The 25000-nt window shown below is 38.2% G+C and overlaps 1 protein-coding gene across 1 annotated transcript in view; it reads right to left on the bottom strand.

Moving 5' to 3' along the window:
* LOC135090110 (muscle calcium channel subunit alpha-1-like) overlaps positions 1 to 25000 on the bottom strand; it is a 248598-nt gene that overhangs the window by 62341 nt on the left and 161257 nt on the right. The window contains exons 12-21 of the mRNA XM_063986464.1: positions 18796 to 18889; positions 14364 to 14509; positions 13962 to 14035; positions 13554 to 13705; positions 11575 to 11785; positions 10064 to 10184; positions 9534 to 9634; positions 8894 to 8994; positions 8701 to 8795; positions 3995 to 4133 (exon numbers count right to left, since the gene is read on the bottom strand). Of these exons, the coding sequence (XP_063842534.1) occupies positions 3995 to 4133; positions 8701 to 8795; positions 8894 to 8994; positions 9534 to 9634; positions 10064 to 10184; positions 11575 to 11785; positions 13554 to 13705; positions 13962 to 14035; positions 14364 to 14509; positions 18796 to 18889 (1234 nt within the window). The remainder of the gene's footprint in view (positions 1 to 3994; positions 4134 to 8700; positions 8796 to 8893; positions 8995 to 9533; positions 9635 to 10063; positions 10185 to 11574; positions 11786 to 13553; positions 13706 to 13961; positions 14036 to 14363; positions 14510 to 18795; positions 18890 to 25000) is intronic.

Here is a 25000-nt window from a genome sequence, read left to right as displayed (position 1 = left end):
ATGGGCATTTTTCATAAGGCATATAATTATTGCATATGACATCAATTAATATGTAATACAAATATTAGGACATTAACAATAACAGCAAACTGAAAACTTTAAACAAAGAAAGCATTTTATGATAATTTTCCTAATTTATGCAGTTATGAATTTATAAACTAAACATAAGAACTTTTAGTATATATATATATATATATATATATATATATATATATATATATATATATATATATATATATATATATATATATATATATATATATATATATATATATATATATATATATATATATATTCCCACAGTTATAATTTTGTGATCTGAACTCTATTCTTGTTCATTCTTGATAAGGCAAAGAAATGTATAATGGAAGTCACCTAGTACACTAAAAAATTTTGGAGGTCATCACAAGAGATCAAAAGCCTTATGGAGGAGTGACAGCAAAGACCGAGTTGTGAACATTGACAGAATGTAGATTGAACACACCAGTCAAGTGGGGAATGAGAATGGGGGGCCTCAGATAAAGTGAAAACATTAGGGGTCAAAAGAGGCAGACTAAAGTATCTTTCAATAAGATTTCAACCAAAAATCATAAAAATGAAAACAAGCCTTGTTTTCAACAAAATTAAAATGGTATAAGTACAGATACATCTTTTTTATTACAGCATCAGCCTATGTGATTTTTGTGGAGAAGGACATTACATCTTGCTACTGGGAGTGACAACTTGTGGGTGACACATGGCACTGATACACATCAAGGGAAACTGAATGAGGAACAAGTCTGGATAAAAGGAATAATATCTGATATCACTCTTTCAGTTAAAACATAAATCATAATAAAATGCAATTTTCTTTATAATCACTCATGTGAAGATATAAGTTCCACAAAAAGACAAATCATGTCTACTTGGTGGCCTAGAAACAAGTATGAATTCCCTCTCTGTATAATGTCTCAAACCTCTAACAGAGGAAAATGACATTTTTTTTTTTAGTGTGAGCAAGACAAACAAAACATTGCCTGAACTCTTAATCATGATTATCAAGTATTCTTCTGGGCCAGGGAGCAGGAAGCAGCTGAACAGAAAGGCAGAGGAGGGGCCTTCTCTTCTTCACTCCATCAGATGGTGCTATGGGCTACACCTACAGGGACTGGCTGGGTGGAGGGATAGAGGGTGGGGGTGGGGGCAAGTTGGTTGGAGGGCTGGAGGGGTGGAGGGGTGGAAGGGTGCCTGCCATCAATGCGGGGCTCTGAGTCATCTGCTGTCACAATTGAGAGAGTGTGCACGGGTCAGTTAGGCCTTGTTGGTGGGGTATTGACAGACTCAACAATATTCTATATCATTATTTAGTGTGAAAAATATATAAATAAAATGATGAATTTCAAGTGATTACAATCAAGCCTGCTTGTGTGGCTTGTATATCTCATAATTCACTTCAATATATTTGACTGGAGCTAAGTTTACCTAGAAATTAAAAAGTAAAATGCAAATAAAGAATAATAATGTTCCTGAGAAATCTGATGATGTGTAATAGTGACTGATACTGCTGCTAATGATAATACTCTATTGATCTTTATCCCAGAATGACATACCCTTCAAAAGAGGGTAGCCGAGATGTCTTTATGCACACATTTACAATCACAAGCACACCCTCACATCCAGACCTCTAAGGCACTAACCAAATTACTCTGCATTGGGGACTGACAGAACTGATGTATCCTTGTTGCACAACAGGAGATCCCTTCCCTGTATCTGATCTGATTGAATACTTCAGATGTTTGATAATCTTCCATAAATGTTCCTTAGGTCATGTCCTATTTGTTCCTACAATCCATTTCCTTTCACTCTTATCTAGTGCAATCACTCTTCCTTGCTCCTAAGATTCTGAACACTCTCTTCACACTGTCTATCTGCCCCATTCATGGTCTTCATTTCTCACATCAGATTCAGAACCTTCACTAACTGCTCTGCTTGTATCCTTTCTCTAGGCCAAACCATCATGACTCTTCTGCACTACTCATTCAATAAACTCTCTTTTAACACTACTTCTCTACATTTCCACACATACATGTTCTTTAGTCATCTCATCTCCACTGCATTCATTCAATTCTTTTCAGCCCCATACACTGATGTCAGTATATATCATTATTCCATCATACTACCTCTTCATTCATTCATTCCAAGCAATCTACATCTACAGGCTAAGTATATCGATGCCTCCCAAATCTTCCTTGTCTAATTCAATCTAAATTTTATCTCTACATCTATTCCTCCATCCACAGCAACATGCAACCCTAGATGCTTAAAACTGTCTACCTCCTCAAGCAACTCCATATGCAAAACTATATTCAACCATGTAACATCCTCATACTTCATTACTTCACTCTTACTTTCATTCACCCTCAACTCTCTCCCTTCACACACTCTTTTAAAATCTTCTACCTGCTTCCTCAGTCTCTCTCTGAATCAGCTTCTGGTGCAATAATAATAATAATAATAATAATAATAATAATAATAATAATAATAATAATAATAATAATGATAATAATAATAATAATAATAATAATAATAATAATAATAATAATAATAATAATGATAATAATGATAATAATAGTAATAATAATAATAGTAGCAGTAGTGGTAGTAGTAGTAGTTGTAGTAATTTCTGTAAAAGTGATAATAAAACTTTAACCTTCTTTGGATGTTATTTACAGAGTATTGTTCCTGTACTATGTGAACAACTTGATAAATTTCAGTCTCTTCAATACCTCACCATCAGGATGGTAAATTCTGTACTAAACCAGCCTAATTCAACACTTTTTTTGGTGTGAGTGTCTTCATGCCGCGATTTCCAACAGAACACATGACTACAAAGTGTTCTTATTGATTTGGAAAACTGGCATTTGTCAGACAAAATAGTCTTCTCCAAAAGAAGTTACATAGACCTCTGTTGTGGCAGAACAAGATGTGAAAAAAAATCAAAGTAACTTGACACAGAGAAGCATACATACGTACAGCACTACGCAGCTCAGAACATGGATGTCAGGACAAGACTGTTTATGTATGCATACACATGAGCCAAGTGTATACCAGAGGACACTATGCATACTTTCTTTTGGACAGAATAACAAAAATGGAGCAACTTATACTCAAGAGAGGTGAGCTACTGATCTACTACACCAAGCAACTCAATGTCTGAGTACACTGGCAATGCACTCCACTAGACTGAATAGGAAAAACTAAAAATAAAAAAATAAAAAAAATAAATAAGTAGATAAAAATTAATTAATTAATTAATAATAAAAAATAAGACTAGGAAACAAAATTTACTTCAATCAAATAAATGCCAATGAAGCCATCACATTGAATTGCTGATGTGTCAAGAAGAGGGTGGAAACTGCTCTGTTTACTGCACCACACCAAACATTCATTACCTCAACAAACAAAATAGAATGGAACAACCAATCAGTAAATACAAAAGTTACTGGGATAGATAAAACAGAGATACTGAAGGGAAGAGTTAACAGGAAGAAGGGAGAAGTAAATGTGGAGGAACTGGAAGGACAAGGAAATGGAGGTAAGGAAAGGAGGTTTTGAAGGAAATGGAATAGGCAAAGGAGGAAAGGAATGTGAAGATGGAAGAGGCACATGGAAAAAGGAAAGAAATTAAATGACAGCACAATACTTAAAGGGAGAGGAAGGAAGAAAGAATAAAAGTAGAAAAGAAATTTGGAAAAGGAGCAGAGGAAATGAAGAGGAAAAAAAGGGATGAGGAAATAAAGATACTAAAAGAAAGAGTGAAGGAGAAAGAGAGAGAGAACTGAGATGAGGAGAAGCTGGAGGGGAGAGAAAAAGGTGAGGAAAGCAAGACCACAGAAGGAGGAACAGAATATAGAATAGGAACAAGAAGGAAAGGAAAGGAAGTGAGGTAGGTAATGAGGCCATAAACAAAACAAAACAAAGTGGGCAGCGGTTACAGTAGGGGCTCTAAGATCACCTGTTGGTATGGGAAAATATGAAGAAAGAAGAGTATTTTGGTATTGGTTGAGCTTTAGTGGGGCCGTTTTCACTTTGCGAAGCTCTAGCTGCCGGGACCATCTCTCCGGTCTCTCCTTCCGTCTCCCCATAGTCCCCCTCTAGAACACAATGTCAGGAGGAGACAGAGCCTTTAATGAGTGGGTAAGGCAGAATAAAAGTGCCAGTTAGTGGGAGGGCAGAGAGGTGAAGGGTTCCTGCTAGTAACTGCTTCTGCTGATATTGCTGATGATGTCACTGCTGTTGATGTTGCTGCTGCTGCTGCTGCTGCTGCTGTAAGATACAGTTGTTGTGTTTGTAATGGTGATGAGACAATAAGCTTTTCAAATTCAAGGAATAAATTCATGGAGTGTTTGATGAGAGAATGAACATTTCAAAAAAGCATCACTGTTATGGCAATCCTATCCCATCATGACATTACAATCACACACTTTCCTTGAATGATTTCTGTCATAGAAAACCTGCAGAGAGAAAAGATATATGAGAAACACCTGGAAACAGAGAAGAAAGTATCATTAGTATCTCATTGAAAGGACACCCACACACCAACATCCACACATCCATTCATACACACAAATACACATCCACACACACAGGTGCACACATACCTGTTTGTGTGGGAGAAAATAAAAAAGCTGGAGTATGGAGGCAAAGGCTTGGCTTTGTTGGGGTTGCTGAGCTGAGAGGCCCTGCGAGGTCTCATTCCCTCAGGGCGGTCCTCTCCATCCTCCTCTCCCTCTTCTTCTGCAACAACACCATTGGCCCAGGGGTAAGGGGGGAGAGGGCAGGAAGGGGGAGGCTCACCAGCAGGAGGAAGGGATGACAATGACAACAATGTTGGTGACAAACAATAGCTACAACAAACAAACAACAAAAACAACACAAGTGTACAGGGAACCCTTCCTCCAGCAACTCAAATCACTTTAGTACCAGCAACATGAGGCTCAGCTTCTGGGTGTGTATTTATTTACTAAACACTTGCTATACATCCACTTGTGTCAATCAAAAAAATCCTGCAGTAGTTCATTGACCATAACTATCATATCAGTTTTTCCCCCATCTTCATAAAACTGTATTATCTTGCAATCCAAAGAACACTAAAGCAACTTCTGCCTTTGTTCAATTAAACCAGAGTACAATTTTATGGAGGAAGGCTTCACCATATATACAGGAAGGATGTTCTGCCATGAGCTAGGCAAGGCAGTAATCAAAGCCAGACTACATGTAACAGAGTGTGGAGTCAACTATATGTTAATGTGAGTCTACTACAAACTAAGTCTGATCTATAAGTTATGGCAAAATTATCAGCCTATTAATTTTGATTCAGTTGATATCCCTCTCTCCCACTTCCAATACATATTCTAAAAACTGACTGAACATCATATCTGAATATAAATTTTTCAGTAGGACAAATAATGGACCACTGATTGCAGAGTGGGAAGGAATAAGGCTTATCTACAGAGTCAACATGAACACACTACAAAACTGGATGTATGTAAAAGTCCAGTCTGGCCTAATGTCTACTTCAGTCCAGCACTGACTGTTACATTAACTTAATACACGGTTACATCACCCTGTAAGTCCAAGCCATCAGTCAGCCTACAGGACTTCATGCAGCAGGGAGTTACCTTGGTTAATGTTCTAGTGAATGACATAACAGTGCTTAACTTACCACAAGCAAAATCTAGGTGTTACAAGCAAATAGCCACACCAAAGACCATGAGGATGCTCAAATGACCCACAAAAACATGAGTAAAGCACAGGGAAAGAAATGCAGCAAACTTCACAGAATGCAAGTGAAATACAGTGCACCCACAATTTTCCAAGTCAAGCAATTCTGTTCATGTTGATTTACAAACCAATATGTTTTCAGTAATTAAATGTTTCCTTACTATTTCTTTTATTCTTAACATCCATCAGAAAATTTGTTCTATTGCATATTTTGGATATATTCTTGGACTAGGAAACAGAAGATTCACTGTACATTACACTTTAAAGGAGATGAAAGGTGACTGATGGTGTGTGAATGAAAACAATAACACTAAAAACACTGGGGAAAGCAGAAATTCTAGTGTAGACTGGTGCCAACAGAAATGAGATGTGATAATAAATAAAATGTCTGGAGACAGAACAGATGAACACGAAACAGTCCAAAATGAAATGGCTGGAAACAAATCATCAAAAGATCAAACAGCTGGAAATCAAACACCCACAAGCAAGAACTGGAAAGTTATGCACATCATTAGCTTCACAGTCTCTTTCCTTCAGGGGATCTATCAATATTATCCTGGAAACTTCTTCTTCTCTCTCAAAACTGATGAGAATTTAATTTGAATTTACTTTCTGTGTTTTATATTGCAATAAACATCAATATTTAGACCAGAATAACCATTTATCAGAGATGAAGAATATTTTACAATTTTACAATCTTCATGGCATTACTTGGAATGCTCAACTGTAATTGAAGAGAGAGAGAGAAGGATTCTATTCATTTAATCTATCCCAAAAGAGAGAGAGAGATAGAGAGACGCTGGATTGGACATCAACATGAAGAAGAAACACAACATTCCAGAGACAAAAGATCCAGGGAAAAGACATTTACATAATTTAGGATTAAAAAGTTATTGATGTTATCTATTTGTTGTATGACACCCAGCACCTTGTCAATGTCATGCCAAATAAGTTCACTGCTTGTTTTGAGATTTTGTCACAAGTAACGCTGAGCACTTCTAATTGCTGTACATCTTTCAGTAATAGTGGAGAGCAAAAGAGTGCATGACAGAAGCTGGAATGGGAGCTTCAGCAGCCTCAGGTAACCACAGGACACAGGCAAATCTCAATTTATGAATTCAACTAATGTTCTTAATTTATGAATTCAATTAATGTTCTTTTGTAAGAGTAGAATTTGCAATAATGAATTAAAATCTTATAAAACTATCTAAAAATTACTGAAAAAACAAAAAACATTGAGCTTTAGCACTCAAAATCTACAGTAATTCACAATTTACAATTCTTTTATTTATCAAAATTTTTTTGAAGAATTTAATTCACTCATAAATTGTAAGTTGCCTGTACTTCCAAAGTTTGTGACTTACTGTATGAAATCAGTAATGAAGGCTGCATGAATAAGCTCTCCCTAAGAATGTCATCACCAGGTGTTCATACAACAAATAAATCACTGCTATGTGAAGTAACACATATCAACATCATTATGTAAAATAAATCCACATGAAAGACATAATTCATACAGATACATAATACATAAATACAGTTACAACAAAATTCACTGAAAAACATAACTGCTTAACAAATTAATGTATGATGACCCCTAGAATGATGTAAGAAAATAATACATTAGATAAACTTGGAAAACGACATACATAAAACAGATACTGTGGGTATCTTGTGTTATCCTTAAAACTGTTCTGCTTTAGGAAGAAAAGTTTAATTCACACACAAACACATACACACACAATGAAAATCAAATAAGTACGGAAAACTTGATGAAAGAGCAAGGAAAGTAACAATAGAAGTGAAAACTGAAACATTGTGTTGACAAAAAATATAAATTTATAATAATGATAGAATGATAAACATATTTTGTAAGGAAATAGTAGTTTTAATAGGAAGAGTTATAGTAAGGATGATTAAGAGAAAATTGAGATGCATGTGTAGGATTAAGGTAGTAATAAGAAACTTGAAGCAAGACATTACCAGCATCCATCTCTCATGAGCACACATCTCCTTCTCCCAGACAACTGCACCAAGTGGCTAATTCAAAAAGTTTTCAAAAAGTCACTCATGCCATATTTAAGCAAAAAATAGGAATCAAGAACCAATAAGAAAAACACTGGATATCATCTGCAATCTTCAAACCAAATAGTGATGAATATGTTTTAAGTTATTTAGGATAAGTGAAACATTAAAAAAATTCTCCTTTCTAAAAAGAAAAAGACTCAATACTTATTAGTGAAATTTCATTGGACTGAATATTAAATCATGTGATTATATAAAAAAAATCATATCAAATATATTGTCAAACGCTATCATAAACGACAGTCAAACATACATGCACCCAGACTTTTAACTTGAGGTAGATATGTTTTCTCTTCCTGCAGCACCATCTCCCACAGTGCCCCTTACCTCCACATCATCACTGCACAGTGCTGGTGACTGATGCACCACGTGTGAGAACACTTCATCCACAATACTTCACATTGGACACATTCAGGATTTAATATTTTCTACATTTTCCTATACTTACACAGTTTAAGTTTTTGGAAAATTATAGTAAGCTGGAAATACTGCACATATTAAAAGTAAAAATGCATCAGTATACACTCTAATACTATTATCATGATACCATACATTTCATGATATTACTGTACTGCTTTTTGTGTAGTACTGATATAACAATGTAAATAAATTTTAGATAATATCAGTGCTTGAAAACTTCCAGATTTTAGAGGCTTGTATGTTCTGAAACTGTGGATAAAGGATTCTCAGCTTAAACTGATCAACTAATGACTTGCAATTCATGAACACACCTCTTCACAATTTAAGACGATACAATTAACTCATCTAAAACATCATTTAGTTACGGCAACACTGTGGGAGATTTAGTGACTTCTCTTTTTACCCAATAGTACTTTTCACACTGGCTCTTACCTCCCTCCTCCTCCTCATATTCATCATACTTCTCTCCTTCTTCGCCTTCCTCCTCCAGGTTAACCTTTGTGTGGCTTGCTGTATCTCCGTCCCTACTGGAAAGGTAGGAAAACATCAAGAGAATTAGTCATGCCTGAAGAAACTTAATGCACCTCTATCAATGGCAACCAAATTTTTAAACAAAAAGCCTCACCTTATGGCTATGTGATTAAGTGCTGTTTTTTCTTCTTCTTCTATTCCCTCTTCTCCATCACCTGTCATCTTGCCACCTTCTTCCACTTGCTCTCCTCCATTCTGCTTGAGGAAAGGGAAAATTAAAGTTACTGCTATCTATTGTCCATCATTGCTTGAGATATAGAAGATAAAAGAAAAAAAGAACAAGAACAAGGAAGACAAGAACAAAAACAAAAGATTACAGTCAATAGAAGAAAAACTATACATCCTCCTAGATAACAGAAAAGGAAACATCTCAGTCTCTTGTTGGTTTGCTCAAAAGGCGATGCAAAAGAAAAACACTCAAATACTAGATCCCAGAACCTTCTAATAAAAGAACAAAACACTTGGCATTAACAGAGACATATCTAGTACATAAAAGGATCAAAAATAGAGAAAATAAGCTTAAGAGAAGAAGGAGGAGGAGGAGGAGGAGGAGGAGGAGGAGGAGGAGGAGGAGGAGGAGGAGGAGGAGGAGGAGGAGGAGGAGGAGGAGGAGGAGGAGGAGACTAGCAAGAAGAATAAAAAAACATACAAATATGAAAAACACAAGTAAGGAAAAAGAGAGAGAAAAAAAAAATGAAATTACAATCTATCATATCAACACTAGTACCACTCACCTCCTCCCCTTCCTTGGCCTCCTCCTCCTCTGCATCTCCCAAGGCATCAGCATCAGCAAGATTGTCGACGGCAATGGCCAAGAATACATTGAGCAGGATATCTGAAGTTTGGAGTCAAGGATAGGGAATGAAGAGTGAAATGTGGCCAGATACACTCTTTCTGGATGTGGACTAATGTGTTTCTGATGATGAGTAAACACTGGTGAAGAGAAATGCATGACAGTGAAGGGACATGAAGAGAGGTGATGAAGAGAACTTGAATTTAAGACTTTGAAAAGCTGCAATTACTCAAAGAGGTTATATGCTCTCTCTCTCTCTCTCTCTCTCTCTGTCTTCTCTCTCTCTCTCTCTCTCTCTCTCTCTCTCTCTCTCTCTCTCTCTCTCTGTCTCTCTCTCTCTCTCTGTCTCTCTCTCTCTCTCTCTCTCTCTCTCTCTCTCTCTCTCTCTCTCTCTCTCTCTCTCTCTCTCTCTCTCTCTCTCTCTCTCTCTCTCTCTCTCTCTCTCCCCCCCTGTCCGCTTCAGAAGGATACAGTTGCCACAGATGAAGAGGATGATAAAGTAGACGCAAGCAATGATCCCAGGCGTGGCCACTCCACCATACGCCCGAATGCCATCGTACATCACCACATTCCAGTCCTCTCCTGTCAGGATCTGTGTGGAAGGAACGAGGGAGGGGAGGGTGGGAAGAAAAATGAATTAGACATGGAAGAAGAGGCTTGTCCACTGCAACATGTGTACACTTGTAATTTCTACTATAAATGATTAAAATTGTACTCTTAATGTATGTGATGCAAGGAAATTATACTAATGATAAGCTGTAAACTATATGACTGAGAGCTGGCAGGATTGTGAGCTGATAAGAAGACTCACTTTACTTGGCATTCTAGTATGTATTCAGCTGTTACCTTTAGACAGCTCTGGAACCAATATTTACTACTGCGAATGTATAGTCATGATCAGAAGCTGTGTGGTATAATGCATTTCTTTCCCTTCCCCTGTGTTTGGGATTTCTTTGCAATCGTAAGTTCTCTGATCTGATAAAAATCCATTAAGTGCCAAGTTCTGCAATAAGACAAACAAACCAACAAATCAGACAACTTAAGCTTGAGGGAAGATACAAAACACAGTGGCAGTGAGTGCAGAAGGTTGCTTGGCTTTAACCATGACTGTACCACCCAGAACAAATATGCCATCCATAGAAGGGCATTACATTGAATCCATTAATTGATATTGTATGAGTGAAGCTTATGAAATGTTCCTATAAAAATTATTAAATGATAGGAAAATTACCAAATGAAATTTAGTAAGCAAAACTCATGAAATTATGAGAGTAAAAATAATAAAATAAACAATGTAAATCATTAAATCAACTAAGCATGCAGAAGCTTTGAAAATAAAACTAAAGCAAAGTCTCATAACAGTCTCAGCAATGTTAAATCATTATAACTCAAACTGGCAATTACTTATTTACATCCTCCAAACCAAATTATTAATGATTATCAACTTTGATTATTACACAACATGACCTGAAAATTCATAATGTGACTACATACAGACTATAGCAAAACAAATTAATCCAAGAGTCAAAAGCATGCAGAACATAAACAAACATAAACAAAACAAAACAGACACAGGAAAAAAAAACTCACCATACACACACACTATAACAAAGTAAAATCATGATATCTGAAACACAGAAGACAGAGATATAAACAAACAAACAAAAAAAACTCAACACGCAGAACACAAACAAATTAAAACAGCTGCCATAAAATGAAACTACCAACAAGAAACAGAAAATGAGAGAAAAAAATAATTAGTAATATGCACACTGTAACTAACTCAATAAAATCAGACAGCACATTTTGGCATGCTGAAAAGTCTGAGAGAGAGAGAGAGAGAGAGAGAGAGAGAGAGAGAGAGAGAGAGAGAGAGAGAGAGAGAGAGAGAGAGAGAGAGAGAGAGAGAGAGAGAGAGAGAGAGAGAGAGAGAGAGAGAGAGAGAGAGAGAGAGAGAGAGAGAGTGTGTCAGAAAATAATACCTGAAACACAGTCAGCATCGCCTGCACAAAGTTGTCAAAGTTGTGACGCGGTTTTTCCTCTGTGGCATTAAAGTTAAACTTGCCACCGAACACTTGCATGCCGAGCAGTGCAAAGATAATGATGAAGAGGAAGAGGAGGAGCAGCAGAGAGGCAATGGACTGGATGGAGTTGAGAAGTGACGCCACAAGGTTCGAGAGTGACCGCCAATATCTGGAAGAGAAGATGTGTTGGCCATTGAAGGAAAGGAGAGGAAAGCAAGGAAGGTGAGGAGGAAGATTGGGAGGAGATCAGGAATTAATGGGCATGAAGAAATGAGTACACAAGTTGCTGGGAGAGAAAGAAAGGGAGAGGATGAGGATGAGGAGAAAGACATGTTAAACACTGGAAATAATTTTAGATATTTCACAAAAGGTCTAAACTTCAGAGATGTTCCGCCATGACTCATGAGTACCTAGTATCTGGAGATAGCAAAGTCCTGCCAAACCCAACTAAGATCAGAAAAGTGCAGAATTCTGTTTGAACCTTTCAGTCAGATTTTCAGCACCATCTGTTCACTGCTGCATCTATGGATCCTTTGCCTCAATCTCCAAACCAGAGCATAGAAAATTTACCATTTGTTTCAGTACTTCACTATTTACCACACACACACACACACACACACACACACAAACCATACTGCACAAGAATTAGTTGTGCAGCTCACCAGGTCTTTCTTCACCAGGGTTCAACAGGATAGGTTTATGCCTGCTGCACAATAGACACATGCACCATGTACATATGTACAACATACAAAAGCAATGTAGTAGTGGCTCATAGAAGACAGACAGCATATCACATGTCCAGTTCATAATTAAGTGGATGCTTCTTTGTATTACTGGTTAAGATATTCTGCAGCTGCATGATTCAAAGCCAGACAGTATGGCCTGGAGGTGCTGGTGACTTGTTCCCACAGCCTTGCTCAGGCTGCATCCTTCAGTCTGACACAATGCACAATATCAGGAGTGTGGTTACTCCTTCAAGGGGTGGAGAAATAAGGCAGTCTTGGACAAGTTGGACAAGATTCCCAGTCAGCACCTTGAACAGAGGCACATGCAGGCAGGAACATTCACCACAACCTTCTCCTACAGCGATGGTGTGAGTAAGAGTAGAAGAGGAGGGGTTCCAGTACCTGAAACACAGTCAAAAATGCAGCCCACAATGTGTCAAAGTTACTTTCTTGTTCTGGGTCAGTGGGGAACCTTCCTCCAAATATCTGCATCCCAAGGAGGGTAAAGATGAAGATGAAGAGGGAAAGGATAGAGAGCAGGGATGCGATGGAGCGACACTGGGAGGTGAGGGATAGCACCAGATTCCTCATGGAGCGCCAGTACCTGCAAAGTGTCCACAGGAATGTCCCGGCTACATGATGATCAGTACAGCTCATGCTGCACAGTGTCGTACATATGGCCCTAAACTAACACCAAAAAATTTTTTGAATGGAGCAGTTCATTATGTAGTAGCTGCAAAATTAGACACTTAAATTCCTGCTTGTAATGACATGACTTAAGCCTTTTTTTCCTCATCCAGACTCCTAACCTCTGCAGGACATTGTCTAACTACAGTGTGAGATGGACATGCTATTAAGTGTATAAAAACATTATTCTTGTCACTGTCTCCAACAATTACTTGAACATCTATCTTGAAGAATCTCCCAACTCCTTAAGTTGTCATGTAATGCACACAAAAGATGAGTGAAGACCAGCTAGTACTTTACCATATTTTCTAATCATGATCTCACTTCCTACACTATTCAAATCAGGATCTGTTAATGGAATTCATCAGATAATGGGGAATAGTATCTTCTCACACTGAATAAAGAACACTAATCCATGGTCATGAGACATTCAGCCCCCACCTGGATCAGAATATCATACATTACCAAAAGGATTTTCAAAACACACACATCTTTTCCTATCACCTCCAGCTAGGCATTACTTACTTGGTGACCTTGAAGACTCTCAAGAGTCTGACACAGCGGAGCACAGACACCCCAAGGGGTGGCATGATCTCTGTGGAGGTGAGGACGACCTCGGTGATGCTGCTGATCACCACGAAGCAGTCAAAACGGTTGAACAACGATACAAAGTAGCCCTGCAGAGTCAAGGTTAACGAGTGAGAAAGGAGAGGGCAGATCAACAGAGACTGGTAGTTTATCTCTATGACAGAACAAGATGCTTTAATATGTATAATAAAGTGTGTGTAATTTTATGCTGAATCAAACATTAATATGTTAATTTTGAAGTAAATTTAAGTTATCAATACCAGAAGACAAGATACCTATAAAATACCTTGCTTTTACTATATATACATCAAGGTTTCAAAAGATGTGCATCATAAATGTACTCACTTGGAAGCCTAAACTGTACATTTTTAACAACATTTCACAAGTAAACAGCACCACAAAGAAAAGATTTGTATAATCTGAAAAGAGAGAACAAAAGAGTTAAAAGGAACAAAAACTAACCTGCTTCTATCACAATGTACATTAACATAAGCACAAAGTGTGGCATGAACCAGTAATGCACAAAGCTGTTGTTCTTCCATTATATACCCAACACATGGGTCTCAACAGTAAAGAATTTTATAGGTTTGCCACTGTGAAAAATGTATAAGGATAGAACTGCTTGCCATTTCTTTTATTTAGATTATGACACATGCTAAGATATCAATATTCCTCAAACAACACAGAAATACCCAAGCGTGCAAAGATTATTTTGGTCAACAGAGTACTGCTGTCAGGCTGACTAACCTTGGAACTGACTGAGCCAGTCAGGCTGGCGATAGTGTTCACTGGCCAGGACTGCCGTGTTGAGGAAGACGAGGACGATAATGAGCCAGTAGAAGGCCTGTGACTTGACCGCCTTGCGACACGCTCTCCGTGCCCGCCGGTTGATCCTGCAGACATAAGACAGTCACAACCACTGTTAATCTTCAGCAATGAGCCACTCAACCTTCTGGTCTTCAGGATTAACACTTTTGACAAATTATTCTTTGCAATGGATGACACTGATAAATACCAATTCTTACACTGAAGAATGATGGCTTACTCAGTAAGTCTTGTCTGTAAAAGGCAACTTCCCAAGCTAAAGGTATTTTCCAATGACTGATATTGCTTTTGTGCATAACATGATTACATGATACTTGACAAAAAAAATTATGATCTGCCCTACAAATACATATGGTTCTGAACCTTGGTGATTCTTTTTTTGTTTGAAGATAAACATGACTCCTACATAATGAAAACAGCAATGCAATATTTTTAAGAACACAATATAACTGCATCACAAAGTGCAAGTCATTCATGTAGCACAGGCCAGGTTAAAAATGATAGTCAAGTACAATACGCATTTATAGTTATTGCAGAAACAATTTTTTATATACACAGCATTATGTGCCCTTTTAGTATGCATGTCTGTGCATTTAGTGAATCGCCCATGATTTTGCAATCACTCCAATTGACCAGCTTCCCTAATTCTCCATCACACCAGAATTCTTCTTTCCTTATACAATTTGGGTGACTGAAGGTGGCCACGTGTCTGTTGCATGACCAGTACACTCAATGCATTCACCCACCAGCTGTGCCTGTACAGTACCTGCTGGATGTATGACACTGAGTGACTAGGTATACTCTGCAAATAACCGTATGTGTTGGATAAAAAAAAGACTACTGGTGGTCATGCAACAGAAGAAATTATATGAATCTTAATTTCCTCTATAATACATATCAAAACACATGCTTGAGGGGAGAACTAAATATTTCTGAACCTGTGAGGAATGCACAGGGAAACAGACGCCAGCCTTGTGGTGTCACACTACTGTGATACATCAGAGCAAATAAGCTAAAAAAAATTGTGGCATAAATACATTTCAATTTCTTCAAAAAGGGAAAATGTTGATAATAAGAAATCATCTTTTCTTTGGAAGAAAAAATCTGCAACTGATGAGACCCGACCAAAAATAGCAGGAGGAAACAGCAGCTGCATTGCAAACATGCATATTCATTAGAAAAACTCTAATTAGATCACACTGAAAACATATAGCAGAACATTCTGATGAGAACTGTGAGGGGACCAAAGGAATGAGGCTCTTCACTGGTGAGGTCACTTTCACCACGACCTACTTTGTCCAACTGCACTACCATCTGCTTTCCTAATTCAGAGGAAACCTTAAGCTTGTATGTACAGTCTTTGGCACTTTCCTTTACCACAATATATGTGTGTGTTATGTTATATGGCTAACATTTCAGGTCATATTCTCTTTTTGCTTGTGCAGGATGGAGAGGTTCAGTTGTGCCTCCACGCTTACATATCAGTAAAAAACACATTTACCTTAACTTCCTTTAAATGCTCACAATGAAGAATGCTGCTTATCATGACACAAGTATAACATGAAACACATTTTGAGTAATACAATGAAGGAGCCTACTTAAATTTCTATTGACTTGAGAGTCAATGACTTGTGATTTAGACTCAAGGCATTATATACAATAGCACAGTGCCTACACTTATTCAGCTTCATGAGTCACACATCACAAGTCATGGCCAGTGTACAGAGATGGGATAGGTGGACCAGTTTGCATGAGACTGTGTGGCGGCCCTGGTTTGGGAATGCTTGGTATGATTAATGGGTGGCATCTGGTTGAGGTAATTGGGTGTAATTCATCAAGGTGCTGAGTGTGATGTAATAATGTTCACACTTATGGAAGCTGCCTGGAAGAAGACCGTCAGAGGCAGACAGAATGGAACTGGTAATGTACAGTATGCTGTGTGGACAGGAACACCTAGGATGTAAGTGCACAAAGTTATGAGACGCATGAGTGTCAGCGTGTCTAGTGCAGTCATCAATGTACGCACACACACGCACACAAAAGGGAGGCAGTGTGCGGGCAAGGGAGCCTCCAGGTCAGGGTGGGTAGGTCATGCTGGGTCAGGGGAAAAGAATGGTTTACCCTCAAAATGGTACACACCCAATTGTCCCCTTCACGAAGCTACACAGGAGAGATAAAAGAAAATACTGTGTTAATTACTACTCAAGTTCAGTCCATTAATTATAAAACTGAAATGATAACAAAGGTATTCTCTTTTAGACTAGCTACAAGAGAAGTTTTTTCCTTAAAGTTTCTTTTCCACTTGTTATGTGACTCACTGAAGTTAAAATTCATTAAACTTTACAGCTAAAGAAAAATTCATCCCATTAATATTCTCATAATAATGGCACATGGAAACTCTACAACATAAAAACAATATACTGTTACAAATGGTTTTAGTTTAGAAAATATATGAATAAATAAGAAAATTGCAATGATACCAGACACAGCAAGAAAAAAACAAAAAAAATCAACACAAATTCTTCTTAGAGTATGGTAAAGCAAACATAAAAATCAGTAAGTGTAATAAATCTTAAGTGACTGAGCTGCAGGAGACTCAATAAAATACTGAATACGTTGTATTTACATCAATGCACAATTGTTTTCCATATAAGCAAGGAAAAAACTTCTTAAAAGAAACTCTGATAAATAAAAAAATAAAAAATATTTATCTAAAATGCAATGTATGTATATTTATACAAACTAAAATGCTGAGCTACAACATAAAGTAATCAATACTTCAGTGAATTATTCTGTAGCAAGAGGTGGACCTATTATGAACTTATTTTTTCTTGTTTAAGGCAGAACAAGATTATAGGGACACCAATATCTATCTTGCCAGTGACTTCCCTTAGCTACCATTACACTAACATTCCCCATATTCCTTGTTAGAACACCTTGTGGCACTTAAAAACAAACAACAAAAGCAAAGGTGACAGAAATAGGGGCTTTTGTGCTCCTTTTCTGCCTATTTTAATATGAGGACTGTGAGGTGTTTAGGGAGAGAGTGGTTACAGAAATGTGTGCAGTAGGTCAGGCTTTACCCCACCTCTACATGACCTGTCCTCAGCCTATCTGCTACCAATGCAACAAAGACACCATGGCTCACTTATACATTATTTTAACTCCACTTTCTTATGATGAGGTGAAAACTAAAACATAAAACATAAAGTGATACATACATAACATAAGACTAATATACGATGCAAACTACAGCACACCTCTGCTCTCTCTCTATCACACACGTACACACATACACACAAATGCACAGTCACATTATGAAGAGAAGTTGCATTAAATGGATTTGACATCATTAGAGGGAAGAAGAGAAAGAGGAGACATGACAGCAAGAAGTGATATAACAAAGAAGCCATGTTTGTGAGAGAGATGGGAAATACAAGAACACATGATAAGAAAGTGATGATGCTTTTAAGGATATAAGTAAATATATTTTCCCTATCAACATATAAATAAGTAGAATGATGGAGATAAAGATATAGTAAATGCTATGAATATTCTAGAACCTGAAATAATTATTGACCAAATGAGATATGAAGATGGAACCTCAAAACTGTAATTTCATTTTCTGTAAATTACAACTAAGTAAATATAACAATGTAAATATGTAAGCACACAGACACACACACACACACACACACACACACACACACACACACACACACACACACTGGATATCTGACAATTTATAATCCCTACACATTCCTATCTTCAAGCAATACTGAGGCACAGTTTTGTTGCAGAAAAATAAGAATGGAACCCATATTATCACAGGTAAAGGAAGACCAACTGCACATTAGATGGGTGTTAGAAGCCTCTGACCCTCCCTTATGTGTCACTGTGGCTGTTACATACAGTATGGCTTGGCAGACAAATGAAATATCCTGCATACAACACTTCCACCACTGAGGAATTGGTTCATTCTGATGGACTGAGGTGTTATGTGACTAAAATTCATGACAGAATGAAAAAAACAGAAACAGGCATAAAAAATTTTTTGCTTATTAAAATATGAAATGTGAATGGCAAGACTGTGTAGTAGTACAATTGTGAGTATTAAGCCTGAGATAAAACAGTGGAAAGAATCTGACTGATACAAGCATAATATATCTGAAAATAGATTGACATAAGAAATATATTTGAGGAAAAGTGCATGATTGCAAATAATTAAATTCCTTCATCTCACTAACACAGGCAAACAACAGCTTGCTTCTCCTACTGAAAGAAATAAGTTAGAAATCAGTGAATGAAGGAACTAAACCAAACTGCTGAGATGAATGACATGTTCATTACCTACCGGTCAAATCCTCTCTTCTTCTTCTGCCACCAAGAAGGCTGCTGTGCCTCATCATTCTCCTCCCCTTTGTCTGTGTCAACTTCCACAGCTTTGGCTGCAAAGAAGACATGGGGTGAGTGTGGTGCAGGGCGGTGGTGGCAGCAGGGCAGCTGGAGCTAAGAGCCTGTCATCAGCCAAGGGTCAGGTAGGGAATGGTTGACCTGCACTTTCTATGAGTTGCTATTATTAAATATTTGTTTTATATATTATAGTTGTAGTATATACACTGAGTAATTCATATCTAAAAGCACTGTCTATACTATACTGCATCTGGGGACTATAAGTACACAGGTATGGGCGTATATACACACATACAAATACTTTAAGGAGGTAATATAAAATGAACCAAGGACTTATAATGTCAACTACAGATACTATTATACTGCTTTTGTCTTGTGAGGAGAGACACTCTTTTTCCTCCTACAGCAATGCCTCTATCTTAATAAAAAGCTTAATTACAATGAGTGGCTTCTTTACCTTGTCCTATTATTACTACAACCTAGCTGGGAGAGAGAGGGAAACAGAATGAGACAGAGTGACCTATGGTAAAGGGACACAACACCATATTCACAAAGGAAAGGAAGGTATCATAAAGGGAGGAAACAAAGGGATGGACAACATGCAAGATACATTCCTGAGAGAGAGAGAGAGAGAGAGAGAGAGAGAGAGAGAGAGAGAGAGAGAGAGAGAGAGAGAGAGAGAGAGAGAGAGAGAGAGAGAGAGAGAGAGAGAGAGAGAGAGAGAGAGAGAGAGAGAGAGAGAGAGAGAGAGAGCATATACACAACCATGACAGACAAAATGCAGGACCACAGCAATATATATATATATATATATATATATATATATATATATATATATATATATATATATATATATATATATATATATATATATATATACACACACACATACACTAAAGGTTCAACACCAATACCAGATTTTCCTGAAACAACAGCACATGGCATTAGCTCAATACTCAATACTGGCACAACACAAGCACAGATACACGTCAGGCACAGAGGGACAAGGCAGAGGCAGGCACATGGAACAAAACAGGCATGGAGAGGCGACACCATGCACCGGTATATGCTGAAAGTGTGGCAATCAGAAGGGGAAAAATTTTGTATAAGAGTTGGCATAAAAAATGAAGATTGGGATTGAGGAAGGGGAACTGATTAAAACACAGGGAAGGTTGTACAGGCATAAGGGACTTGTAAGGAGTGATGATGGGAACTAAGAGTTTTACAGATGCTTTGGTGATGAAGGGGATTATTTAGATGTTTACAGTACACTACCAACATTTATCTATGTCAACCAATGCCATAATGATCTCACTGGAAACTGTCAAAATCAGAATGTGAACAAGACATTGGGGAAGGTACATGAAGGGAAATCTTTGGTCTTAGCAATACAGAGGGAAGTTTTACCTTAAAATTTAAAACTTATAGCATAATTCTTAAATATCATAAGAACATAATAAATGTGTAATTTTGATCTTTATGGATGGCAAAATTTCATGGAAGGTGTGTGTGTGCGTGTGTGTGTGTGTGTGTGTGTGTGTGTGTGTGTGTGTGTGTGTGTGTGTGTGTGTGTGTGTGTGTGTGTGTGTGTGTGTGTGTGTGTGTGTGTGCATACATAATGTGTGTGTACATGTGTACACATATAAGTGTGTGTGTGTATGTATACATATACATGTGTGTGTGTGTGTGTGTGTGTGTGTGTGTGTGTGTGTGTGTGTGTGTGTGTGTGTGTGTGTGTGTGTGTGTGTGTGTGTGTGTGTGTGTGTGTGTGTGTGTGTGTGTGTGTGTGTGTGTGTGTGTGTGTGTGTGTGTGTCAAACAAATCCTCACACAACATGCAGAGCCACCACCTAATGAATGACTACACCTTGATACCAAAGGCAATCTCCTTACCGTAAAGCACACTCACTCATTCACTCTTTCCCCAAGGAACCCCAATTGACCCTACCATTCATTCCAGGCATAGAGTGTAAGGCACTATTTGGCACCATAAACAAACATCCAGTTACTCCCTTCTTCCCTTGACACTCAGCCTGACCTGAACCACATCACCAAGACACACCACCACAATACCAAAATTCCAGCCTCTCACCAACATCATGCCACTGAGTACCTTCACCACTGTCCACATAAGCACCTCAGCACATCACAAACAACAGTGGGGGCACAGGGAACTCTAAGCATGGTCATGTGTGGTAGCTGACACACTGACAAAGACAAGGGTATATCAGATGGCTGCATCATAATTCAAAGCAGTAAACTATAATTTTGAGCCTCTTAAACCAACAATGACTATTACCAATGTTAGGGATATAAATGTAGATCTTTCAGTGCTATAAAATAACTTGTCCATGGCATTCTCATAATTTGTTAAAAATAAAATATAGTGACAAAGTGTCTATCTAAGGGCTTTCTACTGATATATTCATAATGTGTGCAGAATCCAATACTGGTAGGAAAGATATGATTTAATAGTAAAAGTAATACATAATGATGCCTTTGTTAATGTTGAAGTTGTAATACATAATTTTAAGTGCTGGAGGAGAAGGAGCAGGAGGAGGAATCAACATATCACTGGTCTTGCAGGGGGTGGACATGGAGACAAGTGTGTATCATGAGGAGTGTACTGCATTCAATGCTATGAAAAGGAAGTAATGGTGAGGGTTTAATGGAATCCTCAATATAAACAGCATTGCAAAGGAGGAAGACCATGGGACATTTAAAATGATGGAAGCACAGGCTGAAACCTCACTGCAACTCAATGACAAGACAATCAAACAAACAAACAAGCAAACAAACAAACAACAGTACAACAAAACTGCAAATTGAACTCAACATCCCACTACTGAAACAGGAATAAAAAGCATTTTGGTATTTGAGGGAAGGCAAACATAAGATAACAATAATAAAACAAAGCCTACACCAATCCTTCACCAACACAGGAGTCAGACAAATACAAGAACTGCAGTGATACACAAGAGGAAGGGAAGGCCCAGGGAAAAATACTCTGAAAATTTCTCAGATTAAAAAGAAAAAAAAAGTACAGTGAGGATGGCAGGGAAGGGAAAACTGAAGAGGTAGTGGATCCCAATTTGGAGAAAAGGAAGGAAGGTAAGGAGGAAAAAAGGGATGGGCAGAGGGAATGGAGTAAGGGAGAAAATGACAGAAGTTGAAGAGAAGTGTCAAGGTGGGCATGAAGTCAATGCTGCCCTCAGGATCAAATATTTGGGAGAGAAAAAATACACTGTGAGAAAAAAAAGGGTTAAATTCAATATACACAGTTGAGTGAGAGACTGTGCAGGAGGCAAGGAGAAATAAAGGCAATGTATACTGCAGGTCTCAACTGAAAGTGCACTGTATACTGGCAGGTCTCAACTGAAAGTACTGTATTAAAAAATAATAAAAAACATAGCAGCAGCAGCAGCACTGATTATGTAAAAAAATATGGAATTAATTGGTAAATCATTACTGAAAAGTAAAGTGTTCTGGTGAGGAACATGAGGACGCCACACCATGCGAGCGTGCTAGCGAATGAGCCTTTTTAAGGTGTAAAGTAGCAGCCGGCCCGCGCTCTGAGCCGAGGAGCTAGAGGGCGGGCCTGGCCTGTCACCTGTTCAGTTCTCTGGCCTCATACATACAGTTACGCATAGAGAAGAGAGGCAAGAAGAGCAGAAGGGAGGTTGGGGAGGCCACGGACATGGCTCCACGGTTGCTGGTGCCCGGCAGCACTAAACGGCGCCCGTCTGAAGATAGGGGGCGGAACGCTGTTATAGCAGCAGCCCACACCCTCTGTGTTGTGCGGGGCATTAGGTGCCCGCTCTCAAGCTCTATCAAGCTCCATCTCCACTCACAAGGAGTAGGGGAGGCGCTTGTGATTGACACGAGAGCTAAGAGTGCATGTTAACTATATAGTTGGGTCTATAAAGGGAACGCTGAAGCTCAATGACTTTTTGAAACATGGCAGCTGGACCATCACTGCCCGAGGGCACCATGGGCAGGCAAGCACCCCCCCCACATGCCTCTCGCAGTGACAACAAAAGAGACTGACTGGACCAGCTCCCCTCACAACCCTCTCCTAGGTTAGGCCACCCCAAGCAAGGGTCATCTTGTTATGATGGTTTCCACCTTCACCTCTGCCTCTCCAGACTGCCTGCACACTACTGATTCACCACCACTGAGTCTCTGTTAATACTTGGAAAGCAAAGAAAGCTGGCATTTGTATCACAGATCAGATCAACATGATTTTGGAAGTACAGTAAAAATGTTTCTAAATATCATGCTTTAGTAAATGACAGAAAATCCAGATTTGAAGTCTGTATGAATGATATCCACAAGAAGCAGTAATTATAACTAAAATTTAAAGAAATATGAATATTACAATATTTATCATTTGAGAAAAGTCAGGTTATGTAATACTGTTTCCTGCTGCAGGACTGTGGAAGGACTGCAACTATGAACTGTCTTCAAGTGGCAATGATCTGTTAGCCACTCAGTAAAGGAAAAAGCAAAATATCATCTTTTGAACAAATATTTAAATCAGTGAATTAAAATTTTCTATTTTAGTGAGTTTATGTCAACAACCAACAAAGAGACTGCAAGAGCGAGTTATTCCAGTTACTCATAATGTTTCTCTGCACTCAGCCCACTTGGAGCTGGCCCAGTGTGAGTTCAGTGAGTAATGAACCAGAGTGAGGCAGAGGAGCAGCACGTCCCAGCTAGCAGCACGGGGCTTCCGTGTGCTGCGGGACGAAGGCTTGGTTGGGAAACAACAAGTCAGGTGAAAACTAGGATAGTATGAGGCCAAAAAATGTGAGCATCTACTTAAAAAAAAAATCAACTCAATGGTAAATAAAAGGCAAATTGGTTATGCATACAACCATTAAAATATTGTACATAAGAGCTTTGGCTTCTGGCACTTTAATCAATAGAGGGTCACTTTTTAAACTGAAATTTGCTCTTGCACCTTTGTGGGGGAGGGGGTACAAACTTACATTGGCTACAGATAATACATTGAAAAATAATAATAAATTGGGCATAGGAGGCATATTTCAGAATAGCGAAGGAAATATACTGTGTAAACAATAGTAAGTCACATCAACTTTAACTGATAGGCATAAACTCATGACATCTCTTTATCTATTGTTTATCAATGAATTTGTTTCAAAGAGGAGGAGAGTCAGGGCACTTTTGGGACAGCAAGGATCAGTCTGGAGCTGCTCAATGCTGCAAGCTGCTGCCAAACACACACAAGTGAGCTACACATCCTTGGCTGAGCCAGACATGTCCAGGACACACCAAAGGTACCCTGACAACAGTGATTTTTCAGAGCTTGAACACCTTAAGAGAGTGACACTGACATGCCCGCACCTCACACACTGGCCTGGGGTGGGATGGAGGGTGGGGAGCATGGAGGGATGGGGTGGTGCATAATACTCAAAACTGACAGCACAACCAGAATTTACTTCATATGTTGGTGAATATATATATATATATATATATATATATATATATATATATATATATATATATATATATATATATATATATATATATATATATATATATATATATATATATATATATATATATATATATATATATATTATTAAGTGAGTGACACTCACTCCAGTAACAATAGATAAATGAATAATGTCAACAAACATCTGGCATCTGATAACATTTTTATACAGTGTGTATAGGAGGGGAACTGTGTTCTTTGTGAATCTGATAATAAATAATAAGGCTGCTTCTTTCATTACCATCATTACATATTAATCTTTTTCCTACTGCATGCTATCAATGAAGCCAAGAACAAAATTAGTACATTAGTGATGAGATCAGAGGCCAACACAGCAACAAACAGAACCGCTGGGCGACGGATCCTCAACGCAAAGCCTGGACACAATGCCAGCACTGATATGTGGAGGAAATGTTGTATGCCTCAAGTCTACAGTACAAGGCCTCTACAGCCAGCTGATGGATGGGCTCATGGATGTAGGGATGGATGGATGGAGGAATGGATGGATGGATGGATGGATAAATGAATAGATGAATGAAGGGATGAATAGATTGGCCTTCCAGAGCAGCTTATGCTTGTTTGATCATTCACACAGCCACATGCACACACCAGCTGGACTGCTTGGTGTG

The sequence above is a fragment of the Scylla paramamosain genome, chromosome 34, assembly GCF_035594125.1.
Source record: "Scylla paramamosain isolate STU-SP2022 chromosome 34, ASM3559412v1, whole genome shotgun sequence".
Classification (NCBI taxonomy): Eukaryota; Metazoa; Arthropoda; class Malacostraca; order Decapoda; family Portunidae; genus Scylla; species Scylla paramamosain.
Note: the sequence above shows the minus strand (reverse complement) of the source record. Positions and strands in the feature narration are given on the sequence as shown.